Here is a 21362-nt window from a genome sequence, read left to right on the forward strand (position 1 = left end):
TATTCTGTGCTGGGAGGGAAGGAGCAAGTCACCTGGACCAAGGCTGAAGCTTGAGATTTCACAGAAAGGTTTGTTTTGATGAAAGGTCACAGACCTGAAACGTTATCTCTGCTTCTCTCTCCACAGATGCTGCCTGACCTGCTAAGTATTTCCAGCACTTTCTGTCTTTCTTTCAGATTTCCAGCATCTGCAGTATTTTGCATTTATAAAAATAATTTACTATATGTTTTATTTCTGTCTTTGGTTTTGCTATGTGATTTCATTAAATGCTCATGAATGTGATTGTTAATTATGTGAACAGTTCAGTGAGGAACCTTAACCTCGTTCATTATTTTTTTGTAGTTATGCTTGGAGTCAGCTGGTAAAATAATAAAGATGAACTAACTCTTTCATTACTGATTTGAATTTATGTTTCTATATTAAAATTGTTAATTATTTTTGTTTTATAAAAACAGTTAGAAAATAGTTACATATGTGTTAAATGTATTCTTCCTGTTTTTGCAAGGGACAGATATCCCATCTTCGGTGTTGAGTCTGGGTCTTTGCCTCGCAATCCTTCTCAAACCTGTCTTCCAGCCCTAGCCTTGGCACCTGATTCTGGCCTACCTCTGTTTCTTCCCAATTGCATCCTCGGGTCCCTCTGTTTTGCAATCTCCGTCAATTCCCCGAGGTCTTCAGATCTGACTTTCCTTGGCGCGTTCCTTGCTCTCCCCTTGATCCCTCATAGCTAAAGGTCTAGCCCATAGCCACCTCCTGGTTCAATAGAAGGTTCATCAAGGTCAGGATGAACTTTGGTTCTTCCCAGGCTTTCAAAAATACCTCACCTAAGTTGTTATGGTGGTGGAATCTGGAATTGTCACTTCATATAGTGAAGAAAGCAAGCCCTTGCTCTACAGTAAGACTGAAATGTTCCTTTGCTGGTTGGACTCTTTCAAACCAAGTTTGAGGAATCAGCTGATACCCAAGAGGAGTGATGAAGTCATTTCTGCTACAGAAAGAGTGTGAGACAAAGGTTTAGAGACTGAAAGATGAGCAGAGAGGCAGTTGAAGGCATAGAGAGACAAAGACTTGGGGAAAAATCAGACTTGAATTTTCATGGATATGAATCTAGAGATGGGGAACTGGGTGAAGGTTATGCAACATTGTTTCAATTGAGAGTCTTAATTTATCTGCCTGTGCAGGATTCAAAAATGTTTTAAGGTTCAAGATGCATAATTTACTTCCGACCTTGTACTTCTTGGCAGCAACTTTCCCATAAAGAGGCCAGATCAAATGGCAATGTTGCTGCCCGCTTTTGGAGGATCTCTTGGTTGAGAGCAAACTTTATTGGATCTTCCAACAAAAGATATTGACTGTATGGAATTTAGTTTTACTTTTCTTGACCTACAGGTCAGCTTTTGGGTTGTTCGCGAGATACTTACTGCACAAACGCTAAAAATAAGAGCCGAAGTTTTGAGCCACTATGTTAAAACTGCAAAGGTAAGTCAGTGACTGGTTGGTTCATGCTACATTTGATATTCCAGTTATCATGAACAGATTTGGATTTTATTTTTATTTACAGCTGTTGTACTTTTACCTTAATTGTAGAAATTGTATGAGTTGAATAACCTACATGCACTAATGGCTGTCGTGTCCGGATTGCAGAGTGCACCCATCTTCAGGCTTATGAAAACATGGGCGGTAAGTGATGTGCCTCCCACTTGTGACCGGCACAGGCTCTATTTAACCTATGTTACAAATAGGTACTTTTTCTTTTACACTTCAATCTGTTAAAACAACAATTTCCTTTTAGTTGGTGCATTGAAAAAAATGCTTTGGATGGCTTTTTAAAATCTAATTTCTGCCTAAACATGTTTGCAATAGTTTCCCAATTTAGTTTGTTGAATGGATTTGTGAGCTGGTATTAATCGTCCATCATCAGCAGGTGATGAATTTCAATTGCAAGAGATGCAGGATTTTTGTCAGTGATTGTTGTTTTTGGGATCAGTAATCAAGATCTGTGCTGATATAAGAACTTGTTACTTCTCAACCCCACCCTCCAATTTTCTCCCCTCCTGCTCTGCAGGTCATTTTGTAGAGCTAAAAGTGGGTCTTTCTTTAGAGCTTCACTCGACCTTCGCCAAGTGTTCAGTTTTCTGGTCAATAATTATCATCAGGCAGTTTGACCATGATATGGGTGGGTAAGGAAGCATTAAAGCAGAGCCTGCCTCACTGAGACCGATTCTAACAATTTTATGCCGGTTCAATTGAACTCAGATCAGCTAAATCTTTACAGACTGAGGAGTGAACCTCAGATTTTCTTCATCTTTATTGATGTGTCATGGTCATTTACTAACTGAAATATCAGGGAAATCTTTGCTTGGTCTTCAATTAACACTTTGCCCTCTGTTCACTAGATAAATGTGGTTGATGGAAAGCATTTGGCTTATTTTTAGCACACTCATTCAGAAAAATCTGCATCACAGTTTCCAAATTCCTTATCAATAATTTAAACATTTATTGTTTCCACTATCTTACCCCGAAGTTCATTCAAAATGTTAATTACTGGTTGAGATAACAGTTTCTTGACTTTGGTCCTAAAATGGCATTGTGTCCCTGCCCTGTTCTAACGCTTTTATTTGAAGTAGTGTTTCAAATTTTCCTTATCCACACCATTTATTATTTTTTGTATACCGCCTTGTCCAAATTTGAAGAGCTCAAGTTTCTCCAGTCCTAATTCATAACTCAGTCCTCTGGCCCTACAAATCGTTAGAGTGACTCTTTTTTGGAAACATCTCTAAGGTTTGATTGTTTCCTTTCTCTTCAGTAATCACAATTGAACACAGTTATACTAGGTACCTCTGATCAGAGCAATGTACAATGTTTGCATGACCTCTTCCGATTCCTTGGGACAGCATTATTTTCAACATTCTGTGCGTATTTGCTTGCTGCTTCATATTATGAATATCTCCCCATTGTCAACAAATTTGAAGCATCTTTTGAATCTAGACAAATAGATTATTGTTTGTAACAAAATAATAATCATTTTTTATCCCTACTCATTGTCACTTACCAGTTGTTGAGTATGGATCGAACTCAAGACAGAATTCATTTTAATGATTCTTTTGCTCTATGGTGCTATTGTCTTAACTGGAAAAATTAACTTTTCTGGGCAAGAAGTAAAAGTGGAATAATTTAATTGGTTACGACAAGAAATTAAATTTACTTCCCTTAGATTGGTCGGAAATAATTTGCATTCTTCAGTTGCAATGATAAGACATTGCTCCAATAGTAATTGAACGTTTATGGTGAGAAAACTGTTTTTACTAACAACTTGTTATATGTGTGCTTATATACTCCAAGCCCTCATGTCACAATCACTGAGCAAGAATGCACCATTGTCTTGAGCCCCCTAAGGATCTATCCTAGACCCCTGCCTATTTCTCATCTACATGCTGTCCTTCAGCATCATCATGTGAAAACATATAAGGTTCCACATGTAAGCTGACTATGCCCAGGTCAACCTTACCACCCCCTCTCTTGACCAGCCCACTGTCTTTGATTTGCCATACTGCTTGTCTGACATGCAGTACTGGATGAGCAGAAATTTCCTCCAGTTAAATATTGATAAGACCAAAGCCATTGTCTTCCATCCCCAGCACAGACTCCCATTGCTCTCCCAGGCAGCTGTATGAGGCTGAAACAGACCATTCACAACCTTGGTGTCCTGTTTGACCTTGAGCTGAACTTCTGAACCCTCGAACCCATAACCTCTCCATCACCAAGACCGACTAATTCCACCTTGGTAACTTCGCCCCATCTCCAGCCCTGCCTCAGCTCATCTGCTGCTGAAACCTTCATTCATGCATTTGTTACCTTAAGACTATTCCAGTGCTTTCCTGGCCCTGCCTTTTGTAAAATTGAGCTCATGCAAAACTCTGCTGCCTGTATCCTAACTCGCACCAAGTCCCATCCACCTATCACCCTGTGCTTGTTGACTTTTTATTGGCTCCCAGTTCAGCAGCACCTATATTTCTAGCCTCTTGTGCATCCCCCAATTTTCACTGCCCCCACCATTGGAGACTGTGCTTTCAGCTCCATTGGCCTTAAGCTGTGGAATTCCATCCGTAAACCTCCCTGCCTCTCTACTTCATTCTCCTACTTTAAGATGCTCCTTAAAACTACCTCTTTGACTAAGCTTTTAGTCATCTGTCCTGATTTTCCTTTCTGTGGCTGGATGTAAAAAATGGTTTTATTCGTCTATTTCTTGTTAAAAGCCTTGGGGTACTTTGTAACATTAAAAGAGCTGTATAGATGCAAGTTGTTGTTGCCCTATTGGCTGCATCTTGCTGTAGCCCCCAATGTGGCTAATGTCTCATCTTCTCTGTCCACCCCAGTATACCTGCTCCGGCTGAGTCTGGTTTCCATTTTTTTTTAAAGTGTGGGTAGTTAGTTTGTGAACCCACCACCATGGGTCTGCTTTCCGCTAATAGATGCTGGTCATGTCTTTTGATGAAGCCAACCCAGCTAAAACATGCATCTTTTTTTATATCTGGTGGCTTTGTCAGCACAGGGTCTGTTCTCCTGTGGGCAATGAGGTAATGTATGCTATGGAGGTGGTTGCTACACACAAGGGAGAGGTATGTATGAAAGTCAATATGTTTGGAGCTCAAAGATTTTTAAAAAGCGCTTATTATGTTAATACAGATTCTATTAGAGACCTCCAAATTGTGGGAAGGCAATGGGTGTGCAATCTGCAGTCAGATTACGAAGATGAGTGGGAATGACAGAATTGTATTACTGGGAGATTTTAATTATCCATGTTTTGATTGGTACAGAGAAGAACTAAATGAAGAAAAAGGAATGGAATTCCTGAAAAGAGCTCCTTCTCCTCGCAGTATGTTAGCTGGTTCACAAGGGAAGGGACCTTTGCATCATCTAATTATGAGCAATGCAATAGATTCGGTGGATTAGCCAGATGTGGATGAGCAGTTGGGGTGTAGCAACCACAATGTGATGAAGCTCAAGGTCTAACTAGAAAGGGAAAAGTACGAAAGCTGAAACACTAGATTGGCTTTGGGGAAATTTTAGAAAGTTGAGAAGTGAGCCAGCCAAATTGAGGTGGAAGGGAAAATTGGGAAATAAGATTATTGTGGAATTTTTTAAAAAAGTGTTCGCTGAGGTACAAGGTAAGTATAATGCATTATAAATAAAGAAGTTACGAGTAGCTTCAGAATGCCATGTATAATTAGAGATTAGAGACAAATTAAAATAGAAGAGGGCCAATAAAATAGAAGAGTGAAATGAGCAAAACGATAATAAAAACAAAATATTGCAAATATTCAAGTCAGGAAACACTCACTCTGTTTCTCTCTCCACTGATGCTACCTGATGTTCTAAATATTTCCAGCATTTTCTGCTTTTATTTCATATTTCTAGCACCACAGAATTTTCCTTTTTTAATGAGCAGTACTGTGATGGCTAAAAAGAAAATTTAAATATGTTAGGCTAAAGGATGACATGGCACCAGGATGCAGTGGGATGCATTCTAGAATCCCAAGGGAGATAGGGAAGGAAATTGCCCAGACCCTAGAACTCTGTTGAGTGTAGATTTGTGTCAGAGTGCTAAAGAGTAGCCAACGTTTTATCCATTTTTTAAAAAGGAGACACATCTAACCCAGGTAATTACAGGCGAGTTGGCTTAACATCTGTGGTAGGGAAAATTTGAAAGTCTTCAACAATGAAATTACCACATATCTAAATGAAGAGAAACTTGTTAAAAGTAGCCAGCACGAATTTCAAAAGAGGTGATCACGTTTGACTAGCCTCATTCTTTGAGGAGATAACAGCCATGGTAGATCGGGGAAATTAAGTGATTGGTAGTATACGTGGGCACTTTAGAAAAATCTTTGACGCAGCCACATGGAAGATTACCAGAGAAGGTTTAGGGGTATGGAATTAGGGGGAAGATAGCAAACTGGATTTAAAATTGCTTTGAAGGGAGGGAACAGTATTGAAGTTAAGGGGACCTCTTTCCAGCACGGTTGGAAGTAGGTAGTGGTGTATCACAGTGTTAAATTCTGGGCAATTTCTGTTCACTGTATATCAAAGGTTTGGATATAGATCTAGGGGGAGTGGTGTAGAATTTTGTAGGTGATACCAAAATAGGAGATATATTTAATTATTTAGGAGACCAAAGGAAGCTAGCGAAGGGATATTGATAAGATGGGACAGCTTGGCTAAAAAGTGGCAGGTTGAATTCTATTTCAGTAAATATAATGGCTGAGGCCAGAATGCGGTGTCAAAGTAGGGTCATCTGTGTATCACCATCTACAACTCTGTACTCACTGCGTACAGGAACAGAGATTGGAGGAGTGCTGACTGGTTTGAGGCTTATTGGACTGAAATGGAGTCTGTTACTGTAACCAAGAGGAGAGCACTCTTGAACTTCAAGCAAGTTCCCAGCAAACAAAACCTAGATGCTCTGAGTTGCCAGAATCAAGTTTCTCAGAGCTCTTGGCACTGTGCCAATCAATTTTGGTTGAAACTGTGCAACAGCATACAATCTGCTGCTGAATCTGGGGATACTAGAGGGATGTATGAAGGACTTAAGAAAGCAACAGGCCCAGGAGCAACCAAATCAGCTGCTTTGAAGACAAAGACAGGGGTGATCATCACTGAACCTATAGCAAGCAGATGAAAGGTGGATGGAACATTACCCCAAACTCTATGCAATGGAGAACATTATCACTAAAGAAGCTCTCCACTATTCCAGCCTTCCCTGTCATGGAGGAACTGGACAGCGAACCCACCACTGTAGAGCTCAACAAGGCCATTGACCGTTTCGCCAGTGTAAAGGCCCAGGAAATGATGCCATTCCACCTAAAATCATCAAAAGTGGAAAACCGACACTGCTGCAGCATCTCCATGAGGTTTTGTGTCTCTGGAAGGAAGGATCTGTGCCTCAAGACATGCGTGATGCAAACATAGTCAACATGTGCAAGAACAAGGGGGAATCACAATGACTGCAACAATTATTGAGGCATCTCCTTGCTGAGTATTGTGGGGAAGGTTTTTGCTTGTGTTGCTATGACCAAATTGTAGACCCTGGCATCACGCATCTATTGTGAGTCGCACTGCGGCTTCAGAGCTGGCAGATCGACAGTCGACATGATTTCCTCACTTCAGCATTTATAGGAGCAGTGCAGCGAACAGCACAGACCACTCTACATTGTCTTCATAGACCTCACCAAGGCCTTCGATGTCGTCAGCAGAAACGGACTTTTCAAACTGCCATGGAAAATAGGCTGCCCTTCTGGACTCCTGGGTGTCATTTCTTCTTTCCATGAGAGCATGCACACTTCCATCAGTTACAATGGAGCCACATTAGACATTTTCAAGACCAGCAGCAGGACAAAGGCACCAACTCTGTTTGGCATATTTTTCTCCATGCTGCTGTTGTACGCTTTCGGCGACTCAAGTGAGGGTGTCTACCTGCATGCTAGAGCTGACGGCAAGCTGCTCAACTTGGCAAAACTGTGCACCAAGACCAAAGTGTGTGAAGTCCTAGTCCATGAGTTGCTGTTTGTTGATGGTGCTGCGCTGGCATCCCATACTGAAGTTCACTTGCAACAACTTGTAGATCGGTTCTGCTGGGCCTGCAAGGAGTTTGGACTGCCAATCAGCGGCAGGAAGACCAAAGTTATGGGCCAGGACGTAGAGACTCCACCTTCCATCACCATCACGAGCAACCTGTCCCTTAATGCCTAAATCAGCACCAGGATTGCCAAGACCATAGCTGTCATGTCAAAGTTGAGAAGGTGATTATGGACCAACAACAAACTAACTGAAAATACAAAGCTCCTCGTGTACCAGGCTTGTGTTTTCAGCACCCTCATTTACGGTAGTGAAGCATGGACAACTTATACAAGCCAAGAAAAGCAGCTGAACAGCTTCCACCTCAGATGAATGTTGAGCATCTCCTAGCAGGACAGAGTGCTGAATACAGAAGTACCTCAGCTTTCAGGGATCCCCAGTACTTTTGCCCTCTTGAGTCAGTGGCAACTCTGTTGGCTGGATCATGTGAGTTGAATGGATAACAGCTGCATCCCCAAAGACATGGTCTATGGCGAGCTTGCTATAGGCAGGAGGACCAACAGGTCGCCCACATCTGGGCTACAAGGATGTCTGCAAGTGAGACCTCAAGTTGTCGGGATCAGAGTCAATGTATGGGTAGTCCTTATTGACCGGAGTGCCTGGAGACGAGTGGTCAGGAAGAGCATGGAAAAAGCAGAGGACAAAAAAAACGAGCAGATGGCCGAAAAGAGAGCACGTTGGAAGGGGAAAAAACATCAGTTGACCTTGGGCCAAGATTATTCATCTCTGCCAGCTGTGGAAGGGATTGCCATTCTTGAGTAGGCCTCTACAGCCACAACAGACTATGTTCAATCTAGAAGTGACATACACACTGGGCGATGTTGGTCATCTCCTGAGGTGGATGGATACCATCAAGTCTGAGGTGATGGGTTGTAGTAAAACTATCAAAAGTAATTGTTCTTTGAATGGAAGTAGGCTTGTTGCTGCAGCAGAGCAGACGGCTGGAAAGGTGAATGAATGATAAGAGGATAATAAACCACGGGAACGGGGCTGCTCAGTAGTCATAATTTTATTTGCTCATGTCAAGGGTAAATGCTGACACTGACTGGTTGGGCTGAATGGTCTATTTCCATGTTGTAACTTCTATGATTTGTACCTTAATAGGTGCCTACAGTTTGTTTAAGATAAATATGCATTTAGGGACCATACTTTGATTCAAAATAATTTTCTGAGCTTGCCTGTCTTTCTTCCTCTCTGATTGATTGATATTCCATCTCCTCCCTTCCCAACTATTTTTGTCTTGCCTCACCGCATTAGTCTCTTCACTTGCCACCTCTGAACTTGCCACCTGAGCTTGCTCCTTCCCTTCCTCCCCTGCAACCCTGCTCTATATTGTCACTTAGTTGTTCCAGTCCTTTAACCCTTCTCCTGACTTAATCCCACTCTCCTTTTCTCCTCCTCAAACACCCAACTCCACTTTCCCCATGCACTTTGCTGCTCCAGCTTCCCTGTAGCCTCCGGCCCTCTGGCATCACAGTTCTCTATGTGCTGGTCCAGTTATCTTCACCCACAGAGCTTCACTTGGCCTGTGCAGTCCACTTAATCTTCACTACCTTTGTACAATGCTGTGAAATCCACCTTTCATTTATTAGTTGCACCAGACTGTACTAGGAGAGAGCACATCAATGTAAACTGCAGACAAATAGTTGTCAGAGATCTGTCCACTCAGAGTTCCTCCTCTAGTGCCATGTGCAGTTCAGGGGGCAACACCTGGTACGACTTTTCCCAGTTCTACCATTTTGGTGTGAACTGTCTTAAGCGACAGGCTGATATCTTCAAGAAAGACCTTTAGTTTCGGCTTTTTGGATAAGTTGTGGATCTTGTTATTGAAGAACGTTGTTGCTTCTTTACGCTTAGTAATGGAGGCCTTCTTTAATATTGTGCCTGTCACTTACAGTGCATGCTATTTGCAAGCAGATAAAGGTAAACAACGATCAGCCTCCTTGACAGCTGCGGAATATTCCTCTAGGCCTCTGTGATCCTGCATAACTCTTTCACTGCCAGTGGGAATCTGTTGTCTCCCTACCCTGACTGTACAGTTTCCACCTGGAATGAAATAAGAAGCCTCACAGTCAATTCACCAGTCTACTCTTATTCCTGTACCATCATACTCCCATTTGTTTCCCCTGTTCCTCCACTGACTGCTGGCAAAACGCTGCTTCCCTCTTACCAGGTATGTACCATCTACAAGATGCACTACAGCAACGCATCAAGGTTCCTTCAACAGCATCTTCCAAACCCGTGACCTCTACCACCTAGAAGGACAAGAGCAGCAGATGCATGGGAACACCACTACCTGCAAGTGCCCCTCCAAGCCACACACCTTCCTGACTTGAAACTATATCGCCATTCCTTCACTGTTGCTCGGTCAAAATCCTGAAACTTCCTTCCTAACAGCACTGTGCATGCACCTACCTCATGTGGACTGCAGCGGTTCAAGAAGGCAGCTCACCTCCCCACCACCACCCCCCGCCCCACCTTGGGTATGTTCATCAAATATGATTAATAAAAAGGGGAAGGGGAGGTGAAATGCATATGAAATCATACATGGGTTGGGGGTTATTTTACCCAAGGCCACTTTCTCGAGGGCAATTAGGGATGGGAAATAAATGCTAGCCTAGCCAGTGACACCCACATCCCATGAATGAATAAAAAAAAAAGGTGCCTACCAGGCAGACTGCAGGAGCACCTGAACCACTGCTTGGGGTTTTGCTGCAATCCCAGGTGTTGCGCAGTAACACAGACTCATTCCCAGGGGACACAACGTTTAAATTAACTTGAAGACCTGGTCTAGCGCACAAATTTAAATTAGAACCTCACCACAACTTCATCCGAAGTTATCCAGATATAGATACTGGCCCATTACCTGAAAAAAAAACATGCGGCCATCTCATGGGGCTTGAATTTTACCACCTTCTTTCATGATGCTGCTGTCTTTAAGGTCATAATTGCTCCTGATCTTCCTGTCCCTACACTCAATAAAATGCTTCCAACAGTGCCCTTAGTTCTCCCTTTCAATTATAAAAAGTGCCACCAGGAAATCCAGATGCATCAATGCTTTCTGAGATTAAGTTGTTATTTTGGCATTCAGTAGTAATGTTTAACAGCACTGTTTAACAATAACAGTAAAAATCTTCCACAGCTGCTCACTATGACCTGGACAGCATCTAGACAGGAAAACAGACCCTCAGACTTGCAACTTACTTAATACTTTTAGGTACAGTTTATCACTTGGAAATAACCCAGTTTTACTTGTAGCTGTCTCTTCAGCCCTCAAGGAATCTTCATAAAGTATTTGTGTCAAATATCATTTTTCAGGCACACAGTCTCTTTCTTTTAAGTCCAAATCTTTTCCATACTCTTCATCCCAGAGTGCATACAATTTCACTCCCTTGTTTTTATTCAGAGGCAGGCTGACAGCAGCAAATTCAAACCCTCGACTTTGAACCAGCATCACTGTTTCTCCACCAGAGTGACTGTTGAAAATAGCAAACAAGCCCTTGGGTAAAATAACCCTCAAGCCATGTATGATTTCATATGCATTTCACCTCCCCTTCCCCTTTTTATTGATCATATTTGATGAATGTACCCAAGATGTGGAGATGGGAGAGTGTGGTGGTCGGGGGGGTGGGGGGTGGGTGGAAATTAATAACGAAAATCTGAACTGCAAAATTTACATTGACCTTGTAGCCTGAATCTCCTGATTCTATCTAACACAGTTAAGTTTAAATCACCCTTTAAAATATTGAAGTAATTTGTGTCTCAAATGGTGTTATAGATGGAGAGGTGTGGACTATTTTTACTCTTATTGCTAAACATTACTGATCTTATTACTATTGATGGTCAAAATGGCAACTTAATCTAATTCTGTTAAGTAATTATTTAATATTGTGGGTAATTGTTTGGCAAGGTAACCAATAATTAATGTTATACCACGACTGCACAGCCCTCATGTTGCCAAAATATTCATGTTTCTCTGCACTGAAAATTCAGTTGAAGGCTTTCACAACTTCTGATACAGCACTGCAGAATTGAATTAAAACAAAATGCTTTCCTTCCTAAATCCTCAAGGCTAGTTTAGTCAGCATCTCCAGTCACTGGCATCTGAATTTGATCAGGAGTATCTTTTTAAGCTGTTTGCTTTGCTTTCGTACCCCACATGGTTAGGATACAAGTTACAAGCTGTTATATTAACCAGCGGGCCTAAAGAGCGAGTAGCTCTGCTGTGCTCACTGTCATTGGTTAAAGTTAAGATCTGATTTGAAGTGTCAGTAGAGCAGAGCATGTGGTAACTAAGATAATGTAGGTACTGATCATTTCTTTCATGACCAGGAGGACATAATACTTTCACTTCTTTCATCTTTGAGATGTGATTCTCACTCAGAGCAACTGGAATAATGAATTGTAAATTCTTCCCCATTAATTTGTATTGTGATGGGAGTGAGGAAATGGTAACAACAAATAAAACCATTTCTGAGATTGAGTAATTTTTTTCAGTATTTATATATGAGTTGTAGAAGTCGTCCAGATTCTGAATCTGAATTTGTGCTCGTTTGTTCAACCACCAAAGAAATTTAAGGTTAGCTGGTACTTGTCTAGATGATTGTATGCAAGGCCTCCTTTTGATTGCTATTAATTGTTTGTAAGTATTTTTGTACCATACAGTTCTCAATATTTTTTGCAAAAGCTCTGAAGGCTTTGTTAACTCCTGATCAATTTCAGGTCATTATTCTTTTTGTTCCTCTGTGTCAGGCTACAAGAGTGCCACCTTGGGCAGATTAGTTGTGGCCGCTGGCTTGAGTAGATCTTTTCCAGCAGGACTGACTGAGAAGGAAATGAAGAGGATGCAGTCAATGGACATTAGCATGGACTATTTGTTGGTTTGTTCACACAAAGGTTCAGCTACATCTTGTTTGTTTGTGCAACTGGGACTTCATAATCTAAAGAGTCTAGGAATTACCAAAGGTTGCATTTTAGGCTTGGGGTGGGTATTGTTACAAAAGATTTTATTTTTGTACTAAAATCTTAGACTTCTATGTGCTTTAAAAACTGAAAAAAGGATTTTCAGTCGACTTGGACACCTGCAAGTAGCTGGAATTTTTGGATTTTGACTTTGTATACAAGAATAGTAGAAGCAATCAGTTTCAAGGAAATAGTAAGGGGTTTTGACCTCCTCAAAGCAACACTTTGAGTGACAGTGGACACTCTCTGGTCACATGATCGGCTCAGGAAGGCTTTTTCTTTCACTTTGGACTTTTAAAAACCAGTGAGTTGGACAAAGAGCAGGCATTCTGAAACTTAGACCTGGAGACCTGGTGGGGGAGCATTTTGGTGATAGTGACCATAACATGGTACAATTTAAGCTTGTTATGGAGAAAGAAATAGGCAAGTTGCAAAAAAAGGTTTTGGATTGGGGGAGAGCGAATTTTAGTAAAATAAGGCAGGATCTGGCCAGAGTAGACTGGAAAGAGTTACTTGTTGGGAAATCTACAGAAGAGCAGTGGGGGGCATTCACAAAGGAAATGGGGAGGGTACAGGCCCAACATGTTCCCTCTAGGATAATAGGTAGGAGCAACACGCGCAGAGAACCATGGATGACCAGAAACATTCAGGGTATGATGAGAAGGAAAAGAGAGGCTTTTAGCAAATACAAGGAGAGCAAATCAATGGAAGCATTAGTGGAGTACAGAAAGTGTAGGATGGAGCTTAAGAAAGCAATTAGGAGAGCAAAGAGGGGATATGAGAAAGCTCTGGCTGGTAAAAGTAGGGAAAATCCCAAGATATTCTATAAATATATCAATGGGAAGAGGATAACCAGGGAAAGAGTAGGATCCATTAGAGACCAAGGGGGAAATTTGTGGGTGGAGCCAGAGGACATTGGTAGGGTGTTGAATGAATACTTCACAACTGTCTTCACCCAAGAGAATGAGGATGTAAATATGGAACTTAGAGAGAGAGACTGTGAGGTTCTTGAGCAAATTGTCATAGGGAGTGACAAGGTATTGGAGGTTTTGGCAGGCTTAAAAGTGAACAAATCTCCAGGTCCGGATGACTTGTGTCCAAGGATGCTGTGGGAGGCGAGGGTGGAGATTGCAGGGGCTGTGACCCTAATTTTTAATTCCTCTCTGGCCACAGGGGAGGTGCCAGAGGACTGGAGAACAGCTAATGTGGTCCCACTATTTCAGAAAGGTTGTAGAAATAAGCCAGGGAACTACAGACCAGTGAGTCTTACGTCAGTGGTAGGGAAACTATTGGAGAAAATTCTGAAGGAGAGAATCTATCTCCACTTGGAGAGGCAAAATTTGATTAGGAATAGTTAGCATGGCTTTGTCAGAGGGAGGTCATGCCTAACAAATTTGATTGAATTTTTTGAGCATGTGACCAGGTGTGTAGCTGTGGGTAGTGCAGTTGATGTAGTTTACATGGATTTCAGCAAAGCCTTTGACAAGGTCCCACATGGGAGACTTATCAAGAAAGCAAATGCACATGGGATACAAGGTAACTTGATAAGGTGGATTCAAAATTGGCTTAGCTGTAGGAGACAGAGAGTGATGACAGATGGCTGTTTAGTGACTGGAAGCCAGTGTCCAGTGGCATACCACAGGGATCTGTGCTGGGTCTCCTATTGTTTGTCATTTATATAAACGACATAGATGACTACGTGGGGGGTAGGATCAGTAAGTTCGCGGATGACACAAAGATTGGCCGCGTGGTTAACAGTGAGGTGGAGTGTCTTAGGTTACAGGAAGATATAGACGGGATGGTCAAATGGGCAGAAAAGTGGCAGATGGAATTTAACGCTGAAAAGTGTGAGGGGATGCACTTTGGAAGGAGTAATGTGACATTCAATGAATGGCCTGGCACTGGGAAGTTCCAAGGAACAAAGGGACCTTGGCGTGTTTGTCCATAGATCTCTGAAGGCAGAAGGGCAGGTTAATAGGGTGGTGAAAAAGGCATGTGGGACACGCCTTTATCAATCGAGGCATAGATTATGTTGGAGTTGTACAGAACTTTGGTAAGGCCACAGCTGGAGTACTGTGTGCAATTCTGGTCGCCACATTATAGGAAGGATGTGATTGCATTGGAGGGGGTGCAGAGGCGATTCACCAGGATGTTGCCTGGGATGGAACTTTTAAGCTATGAAGAGAGGTTGGATAGGCTTGGGTTGTTTTCACTGGAGCAGAGAAGACTGAGGGGTGACCTGATCGAGGTGTATAAGATTATGAGGGGCATGGACAAGGTGGATAGGGAGCAGCTGTTCCCCTTAGTTGAAGGGTCAGTTACAAGGGATCACAAGTTTAAGATGAGGGGCGTGAGGTTTAAGGGGGACTTGAGGAAGAACTTTTTTAACCAGAGGGTGGTGATGGTCTGGAATGCCCTGTCTGGGAGGGTGGTAGATGCAGGTTGCCTCACATCCTTTAAAAAGTACCTGGATGAGCACTTGGCACGTCATAACATTCAAGGCTATGGGCCAAGTGCTGGCAAATGGGATTAGGTAGACAGGTCAGGTGTTTTAATGCATTGGTGCAGACTCGATGGGCCGAAGGACCTCTTCTGCACTGTATTGTTCTGTGATTCTGTGACCCAGAAAAAGACCTCTCTCTGTAAAGGAGACTTGCATCTCTTGAAAAGAAATCCTCCATTTGAAAGGTGGCAGATTCCTATTGCCACCTGTCTCTGAAGAATTCCTGCATCCAGTGAGATTCCTGTTGTCTCCTGTGTTTTGGGAAATCCTGGAACCTGAACAAAGCTTCCACTGCTGTGTTGCTGAGCAGACTAGTTGCTGCACCCTCTGCTGAAAGACCTGTGTGATGCCTGCTGTAGTTGAATTGCCTTGAACGCCTACCCATGACAGAATGTACATCAACCTCGCCTGGACAGACTGCAAGTGGCATCTGACTATTCGACTCTGGACACCTCGCTGTACCAAAAACATCCGACCAGAACCTGACAAACTGATTTATTTTTATTATTCCTTCTATTCCTATGAAGCAGCTGTAAACTGAAATCCTTTTTCCCCGGTTAACCATTTTTTTGAATGTATGTGTGTGTGCATGGCACTAAGGAACTTTTCATATATATAGATATATCTCATTAGTAGTTAAGACTTATTATTTCTTTTCGAATAAATTGTTATTGTTGTTGTTGTTTAAAGAAACCTGGTTTGGTGTGCTTTATTCTGGGGGACAAATCGAGTATCTAATTTGACTATTCTTTGGTAGGTGGGAAACTTTATTGATATGCTGTGGCCTGTGGAGTCGTGGGACTGAATTAACAGTGCATTACTCCCATTTTGGTCATAACAGTATCCTCTTGTCAGGCTTTCACAGGATTCCATCTCTCACCTCCATATGGTATGCCACCAAAATAATGTGCGAGGTCTTGGGGAAACTGACCTCAGGCATGTTTAGAAAGACATATTTTTCGGAGTTTTTGCAGTGACCAATGAACCTTTATTCACGCAGTCTATGGTAGATTTTCATATTGAGATCAAATACCAGAAAAAGCCCTAACATGGGGCCATGTGTCCAAATGTCTTGGATAAAAATCAAAAGAGCTGAACTATCTGAAGCAAAATAAAATTATACTTTATGAAAGAGAATATCCGACTTAATAGTGTTATTTTTTTACATAAAATGCTAGACCATTTAAGCTGCTGCACAAACCTCTGTCACAATCAAAGCATTCAGCTGGTGCAGCAAAATTTTAACCGACAACTTTATTGTTGCTCTATTGTGGATATCGTCATTGCATAGTCAAGAAGAGTGGTTGATGCTACCCTGCTGTGCAGCAATGAGATCGGAATGAGAATTTGATAGTTTTCAGCGCACTTCCAAGCTAAGTCTTCATAGCTACATTTCCTACAGTAGACACTTTTGGCTAACAACTGGACGCTATATCAGAAAGCATCCAAAAATAACAACAGAGCCTGAATGGTTTCCTGGACAGGTTAGTACCAAACGGAGCCTATAGTTGCACCTTAAAAGAACAGCCATCTTCCTTAGGATTCTGGAGACGTGTTATCCTTATGTGTAAGCAGTCTGATGAGGGACGGAGGGAATGATTGCAGCAGTAGGTTTCCTTGAGAGTCAGCGGAAGGACTCCTGCTCCTCCTGGCCTGCAAGCAGTGCCAGAAAAGCAAATATGGCAGCTTCTGTCTCCGTTGAGCTGCCGGGTGCCTGAGCCCTTGGAAATCTGGTAAGCAGCAGTTAAATGCAAGTGGCTCCCAAAATCTGAAGAATGGAGCTTTATTTAGATATTATAAGCACCAGTCTGCCTCTCCAGAGCGGGCTACTCGGACGGCCCCAATCCTGCTGCATTTGAACTGGATGTAGGTGCAATTTTGGAATGTTAGGGTAGGGTCGCATGTTTATCAATTTACCCCCTCTCCAACCTGTCGTGGTGGTGGGGTGGGGGAGGAGGCATGGGGTTAAAATTCCCCTCATTAACTCTTTGTGTAAGTTGTAATATACAAAGCTTATGGAATTCAGATTACTTCTGTGAGTTAATGATGAATTTCGTTGCCTGTATAAAAAAAAATCTGAAAAGAAAAATATTACATTGATTCTAAGTCTAAAGATTACCTCTTATGATTTTAGACACAGAATAATCAGGGACCCAACAAAATGCTGAAAGGGTGCAGTTACCTCAGTCTCAGAACAGAAGTACAGTGGTATCTTCTTGAATCTGTTCCAACAAGTTGCAACTATCCTAGCTCTATTTATACTCAATCATTTGGTATAATCCATGTTCAACTGTGACACAAATGTTCCGTTATCACACGCGCAGGTACAGCACTTTGCAGACCAAGAATCTCTATTTACACATTTCTCATGCACGATATCAGCAGATGAGAGTAAAGACATTAGGTGATTATAAGCATTCCTCACTATAAGAGTGCATCCCTTATATTTGACAACCCAAGCTCACATTGGTATGAATGTCCAGTTATTTTCAATTAAAATGCAAAATATAATAGCTTACTGGTCAGTTTAAAAGAATCTGTCAACAATATGGTGCCTTTCATTTCCTTAGGACATCCCAAAGCATCCAAAGCCATTGAAATACTTTCAAAATGTAATCACTATTATTTAGACAGTGGTATAGATAATTTTTTAAAATTCTTTCACGGGATATGGGTGTTGCTGGCCAGGCCAGCATTTATTGCCCATCCCTAATTGCCCTTGAGAAGGTGCTGGTGAGTCGCCTTCTTGAACTGCTGCAGTCCATGTGGTGCAGGTACATTAGGGGAGACAGTGGTGTAGATGTAATGTTACTGAACTAGTAATCCAGAGGGCTTGGCTATTGCCCTGGGAACACAGTTTCAAATCCCACCATGGCAATTCAATTAATTAAAAAAGAAATCTGGGGCTTGATTTTATCCGGGTGCCGTGCTCCGAGGTGGCGCCCTTTGAACTCAGCGGGGAGCCCCCATTTAGCGGCCGTCGAGGATGGGCAACAAATGTTGGCATTGCCAGTGATGCCCACATCCCGTGGAGGAATTTTTAAAAATTAGAGGACCCCAAAAAAAGCAAACGGAGATAAATAACCATTTCACCTGTTTTGGTGCTGTTGATCGGTGATTGTCGGCCAGGACACTGGAAACACTAGTGGCTCTTTGGAATAGTGCTGCAGGATGCACCTAAACAGGCAGATGGGACCTCTGTTTAATGTGTCATCCAAAAGATGGCATATCTGACTATGCAGCATCTGCTCAGTAGTGCAAGGAAGTATCAACCTAGATCATGTGCTGATGTCCTGAAATTAACCAGTAATTAAGTTCGTGAATGGAGTATAGATGTGCTTTCATAAGCATCAGTTTTTAATTGGGGAACAGAAAATGAATTGTGATATCAATGTTACATTGGTCTGTAAGGGTTTCCCCAGTATGCTAAATTCGCCTGTAGCCCTCAAAGACTCTTCCATAATATTGCTACTGTTTGCATTCGTTGTATAACTGCTTACTGTTAAATACCATTACACAGAGTGTTAATTTTTCCAAATTTCATTTTTACAGCTTTTGAGCAGGAAAGATAAAACAACGTTTGAAAAATTAGAATATCTGGTGTCTAAAGAAGATAATTACAAGAGGCTCAGGGATTACGTTAATAGTTTGAAGATGACTCCATGTATTCCATATTTAGGTAAGGATTGCTGTTTTAAATTCTTCAGAAGCAATGTTTCATCCAAATACCTGTTGGATGTTTGGGCAAATTAGTTGGCAGGTAAAATAGTAAATTACTATTAATTACTATCTGACCCTGTCAATTTTTTTTAGTTTTGTTTGAACGATTTTTTTTAAAGTTCATAAATATAGAGTGGAGATTTTGCCAATGATGCAGGTATAGTCATTGAGCAGTTCATTATACAAGTTCATTGTCAAGCATTGTTTTTGCACCATCATTTAACTCAATCATATGTCCAATTCTTAACATTATTTGTTTCCAACGTTGTACATATTCAGGAATTTCGTTAATGAAAATGAGAGAGAAATTATTTGAATCGTCTTATTCACTTAGGTGGTGTATAAAGTTTTTATTCCCACTATTTCCCAATTTTAGTGTGATGATTATAGAAAATTCCAGCACTAATGCTTTGTATAATGCTTCCCAAGAGAGGGGGGAAATTAGAAGATTTGTCTATCCACCTGAGGGTTGTAGTGCACAGCCCACTGGTTCAGTTAGGAGAAGCATTTATAGAAACCTGGGATGTGATCATCAGCACAACTTTGCTCAGATTTGGGATGTGGGTTTTCAAAGAATGTGTGGGGAAAACAGACATTAAAATGGTGCTTGTTAAACTTTGATTAGCCTCTCAGTAGCCAAACATTCTGAAGTGTCTATCTCACACATTTCAATCACTTGTACTACACTAAGTGTAAGTTGTGCTACTTAATCATAATATTTTTCTCATCTGCGGAATGTTATTGCAAGAGGAATGGAATATAAAAGCAGGGAAGTTTTGCTACAGTTGTACAGGCCATTGGTGAGACCACATCTGGTGTACTGCATACAATTTTGGTCTCCTTACTTAAGAAAGGATACAATTGCATTAGAAGCAGTTCAGATAAGGTTTACTCAACTGATTCCTAGGATGAAGGGGTTATCTTATGAGGAAAGGTTGGACAGGTTGGGCCTATATCCCTTGTAGTTTGGAAGAATCAGAGGTGATCGTATTGAAACATATAAGATCCTGAGGGGACTTGACAGGGTGGATTTTTTCCCTTTTGGGAGAGACTAGAACTAGGGGACACAGTTTAAAAATTAGTGGTCTCCCATTTGCGACTGAGATGAGGAGAAATTTTTTCTCTGAGGGTTGTTAGTCTGTGGAATTCTCTTCTGCAGAGAGCAGTGGAGGAAGGGTCCTTGAATATTTTTAACACTGAGTTAGATAGATTCTTGATTGACGAGGGAGTCAAAGGTTATAGCAGGTAAACAGGAAAGCAGAGTTGAGGCCGCAATCAGATCAACCATGATCTTATAAAATGGCAGAGTAGGCTTGAAGGGCCGAATGGCCTACTCCTGCTTCTAATTCATTTGTTTTTATGTTAATGTATAAAAACTGAACTGATGTTCCAGATCAACAATTAAAAGATAAATTAGATGTTAATTTATACTGCAGTTAGGAATTTGTCGAGATATTAATTATTCTTTGAGATAGATCAAAGATATGTTGTGTTTTGCGTGATAGAAGATTATATTTCTAACTTTTTCGGAAAATTTGTGTTTGGCCTACATTAATGTCACTTCAGTTGGTTACTGCAACTGCATGCTGCTGGTCATTCGCTCAGTTGTCTTTCTTTCACTTGTTGTTTGGGAAGGTGGAGGAGTAGTTGGCTAGTTTGCATGCAAATAGCATTTCTAAGGTAGATGAATTATGTCCCTTTAGGAGAAGCGGTGTGTCAACGTTAGATGTGAAGTTCTCCCTGGCAGGAGGAATGATTAATTTTGATCAGCAAACTGTCTGTGGTTTCCATCTGTCACTGACCTTTTCATTTGTCCCACCAGCAGTCACAATTTTGATTTGTCCTAAAAGGGTGGTATATGGTTTGAGAAAGTTTCCTGATAGACTGCTTGATGTCATTGAACCCAATAAACCCTACTTTTGTTGACTTTTGTTGTCTGTGAAAGGAACAGTTTTATCCATAACTAATGCTTCTTTACAGGTTCTTTTGCTTATTTGTTGCACTGCATGTGAAACCTTGAGGATAGTGGATTATGTCAAATTACATAGAATTTAGAGCACAGAGAAAGGCTATTCGGCTCAACAGGTCTATGCTGGCTTTTTGCTCCATATGTACTTCCTCCCACCGTACTTCATCTCACTCTATCACCATTTCCTTCTATTCTTTTCTGCCTCATGTACTTATCATGCTTCCATTTTAGTTAAATTGGGAACATCTCAGTTGTATGCTGAACACAAAAATCTTAATTTTTCGCCCTCAAGTGTTATGTTCCTTCTAAGCTGCGCAGGCATGCAGCAGCCTGAAAGTTCCCATACAGGCCGTGCCCATGTTGGCCCTTTTAATTCACCATGTATGTGGCTGCGCAAAACAATTTCAAAGACCTGCACACTTCAGCAAATTGCCCACACTGCAAAAATAAAATAAAGGGTACGTTGCCCAAAAGGAAGTCATGTGCATCTCCTCTTTGTTGCTGGGTTGAAGGAGATGCATATAGTATTAAAACTTTATTTTTACTACTGTAATGGCAGTCTGTGGTGCATGA

At 41.5% G+C, this 21362-nt stretch overlaps 1 protein-coding gene across 10 annotated transcripts in view; it reads left to right on the forward strand.

The window, feature by feature from the left end:
• ralgps2 (Ral GEF with PH domain and SH3 binding motif 2) overlaps window positions 1-21362 on the forward strand; it is a 556829-nt gene that overhangs the window by 306252 nt on the left and 229215 nt on the right. For all 10 annotated transcript variants that reach the window (XM_068037890.1, XM_068037888.1, XM_068037884.1 and 7 more), the window contains 3 exons: window positions 1390-1479; window positions 1588-1680; window positions 18653-18779. In XM_068037890.1, the coding sequence (XP_067893991.1) occupies window positions 1390-1479; window positions 1588-1680; window positions 18653-18779 (310 nt within the window). The remainder of the gene's footprint in view (window positions 1-1389; window positions 1480-1587; window positions 1681-18652; window positions 18780-21362) is intronic.

The sequence above is a fragment of the Heterodontus francisci genome, chromosome 8 (genome assembly GCF_036365525.1).
Source record: "Heterodontus francisci isolate sHetFra1 chromosome 8, sHetFra1.hap1, whole genome shotgun sequence".
Lineage (NCBI taxonomy): Eukaryota > Metazoa > Chordata > Chondrichthyes > Heterodontiformes > Heterodontidae > Heterodontus > Heterodontus francisci.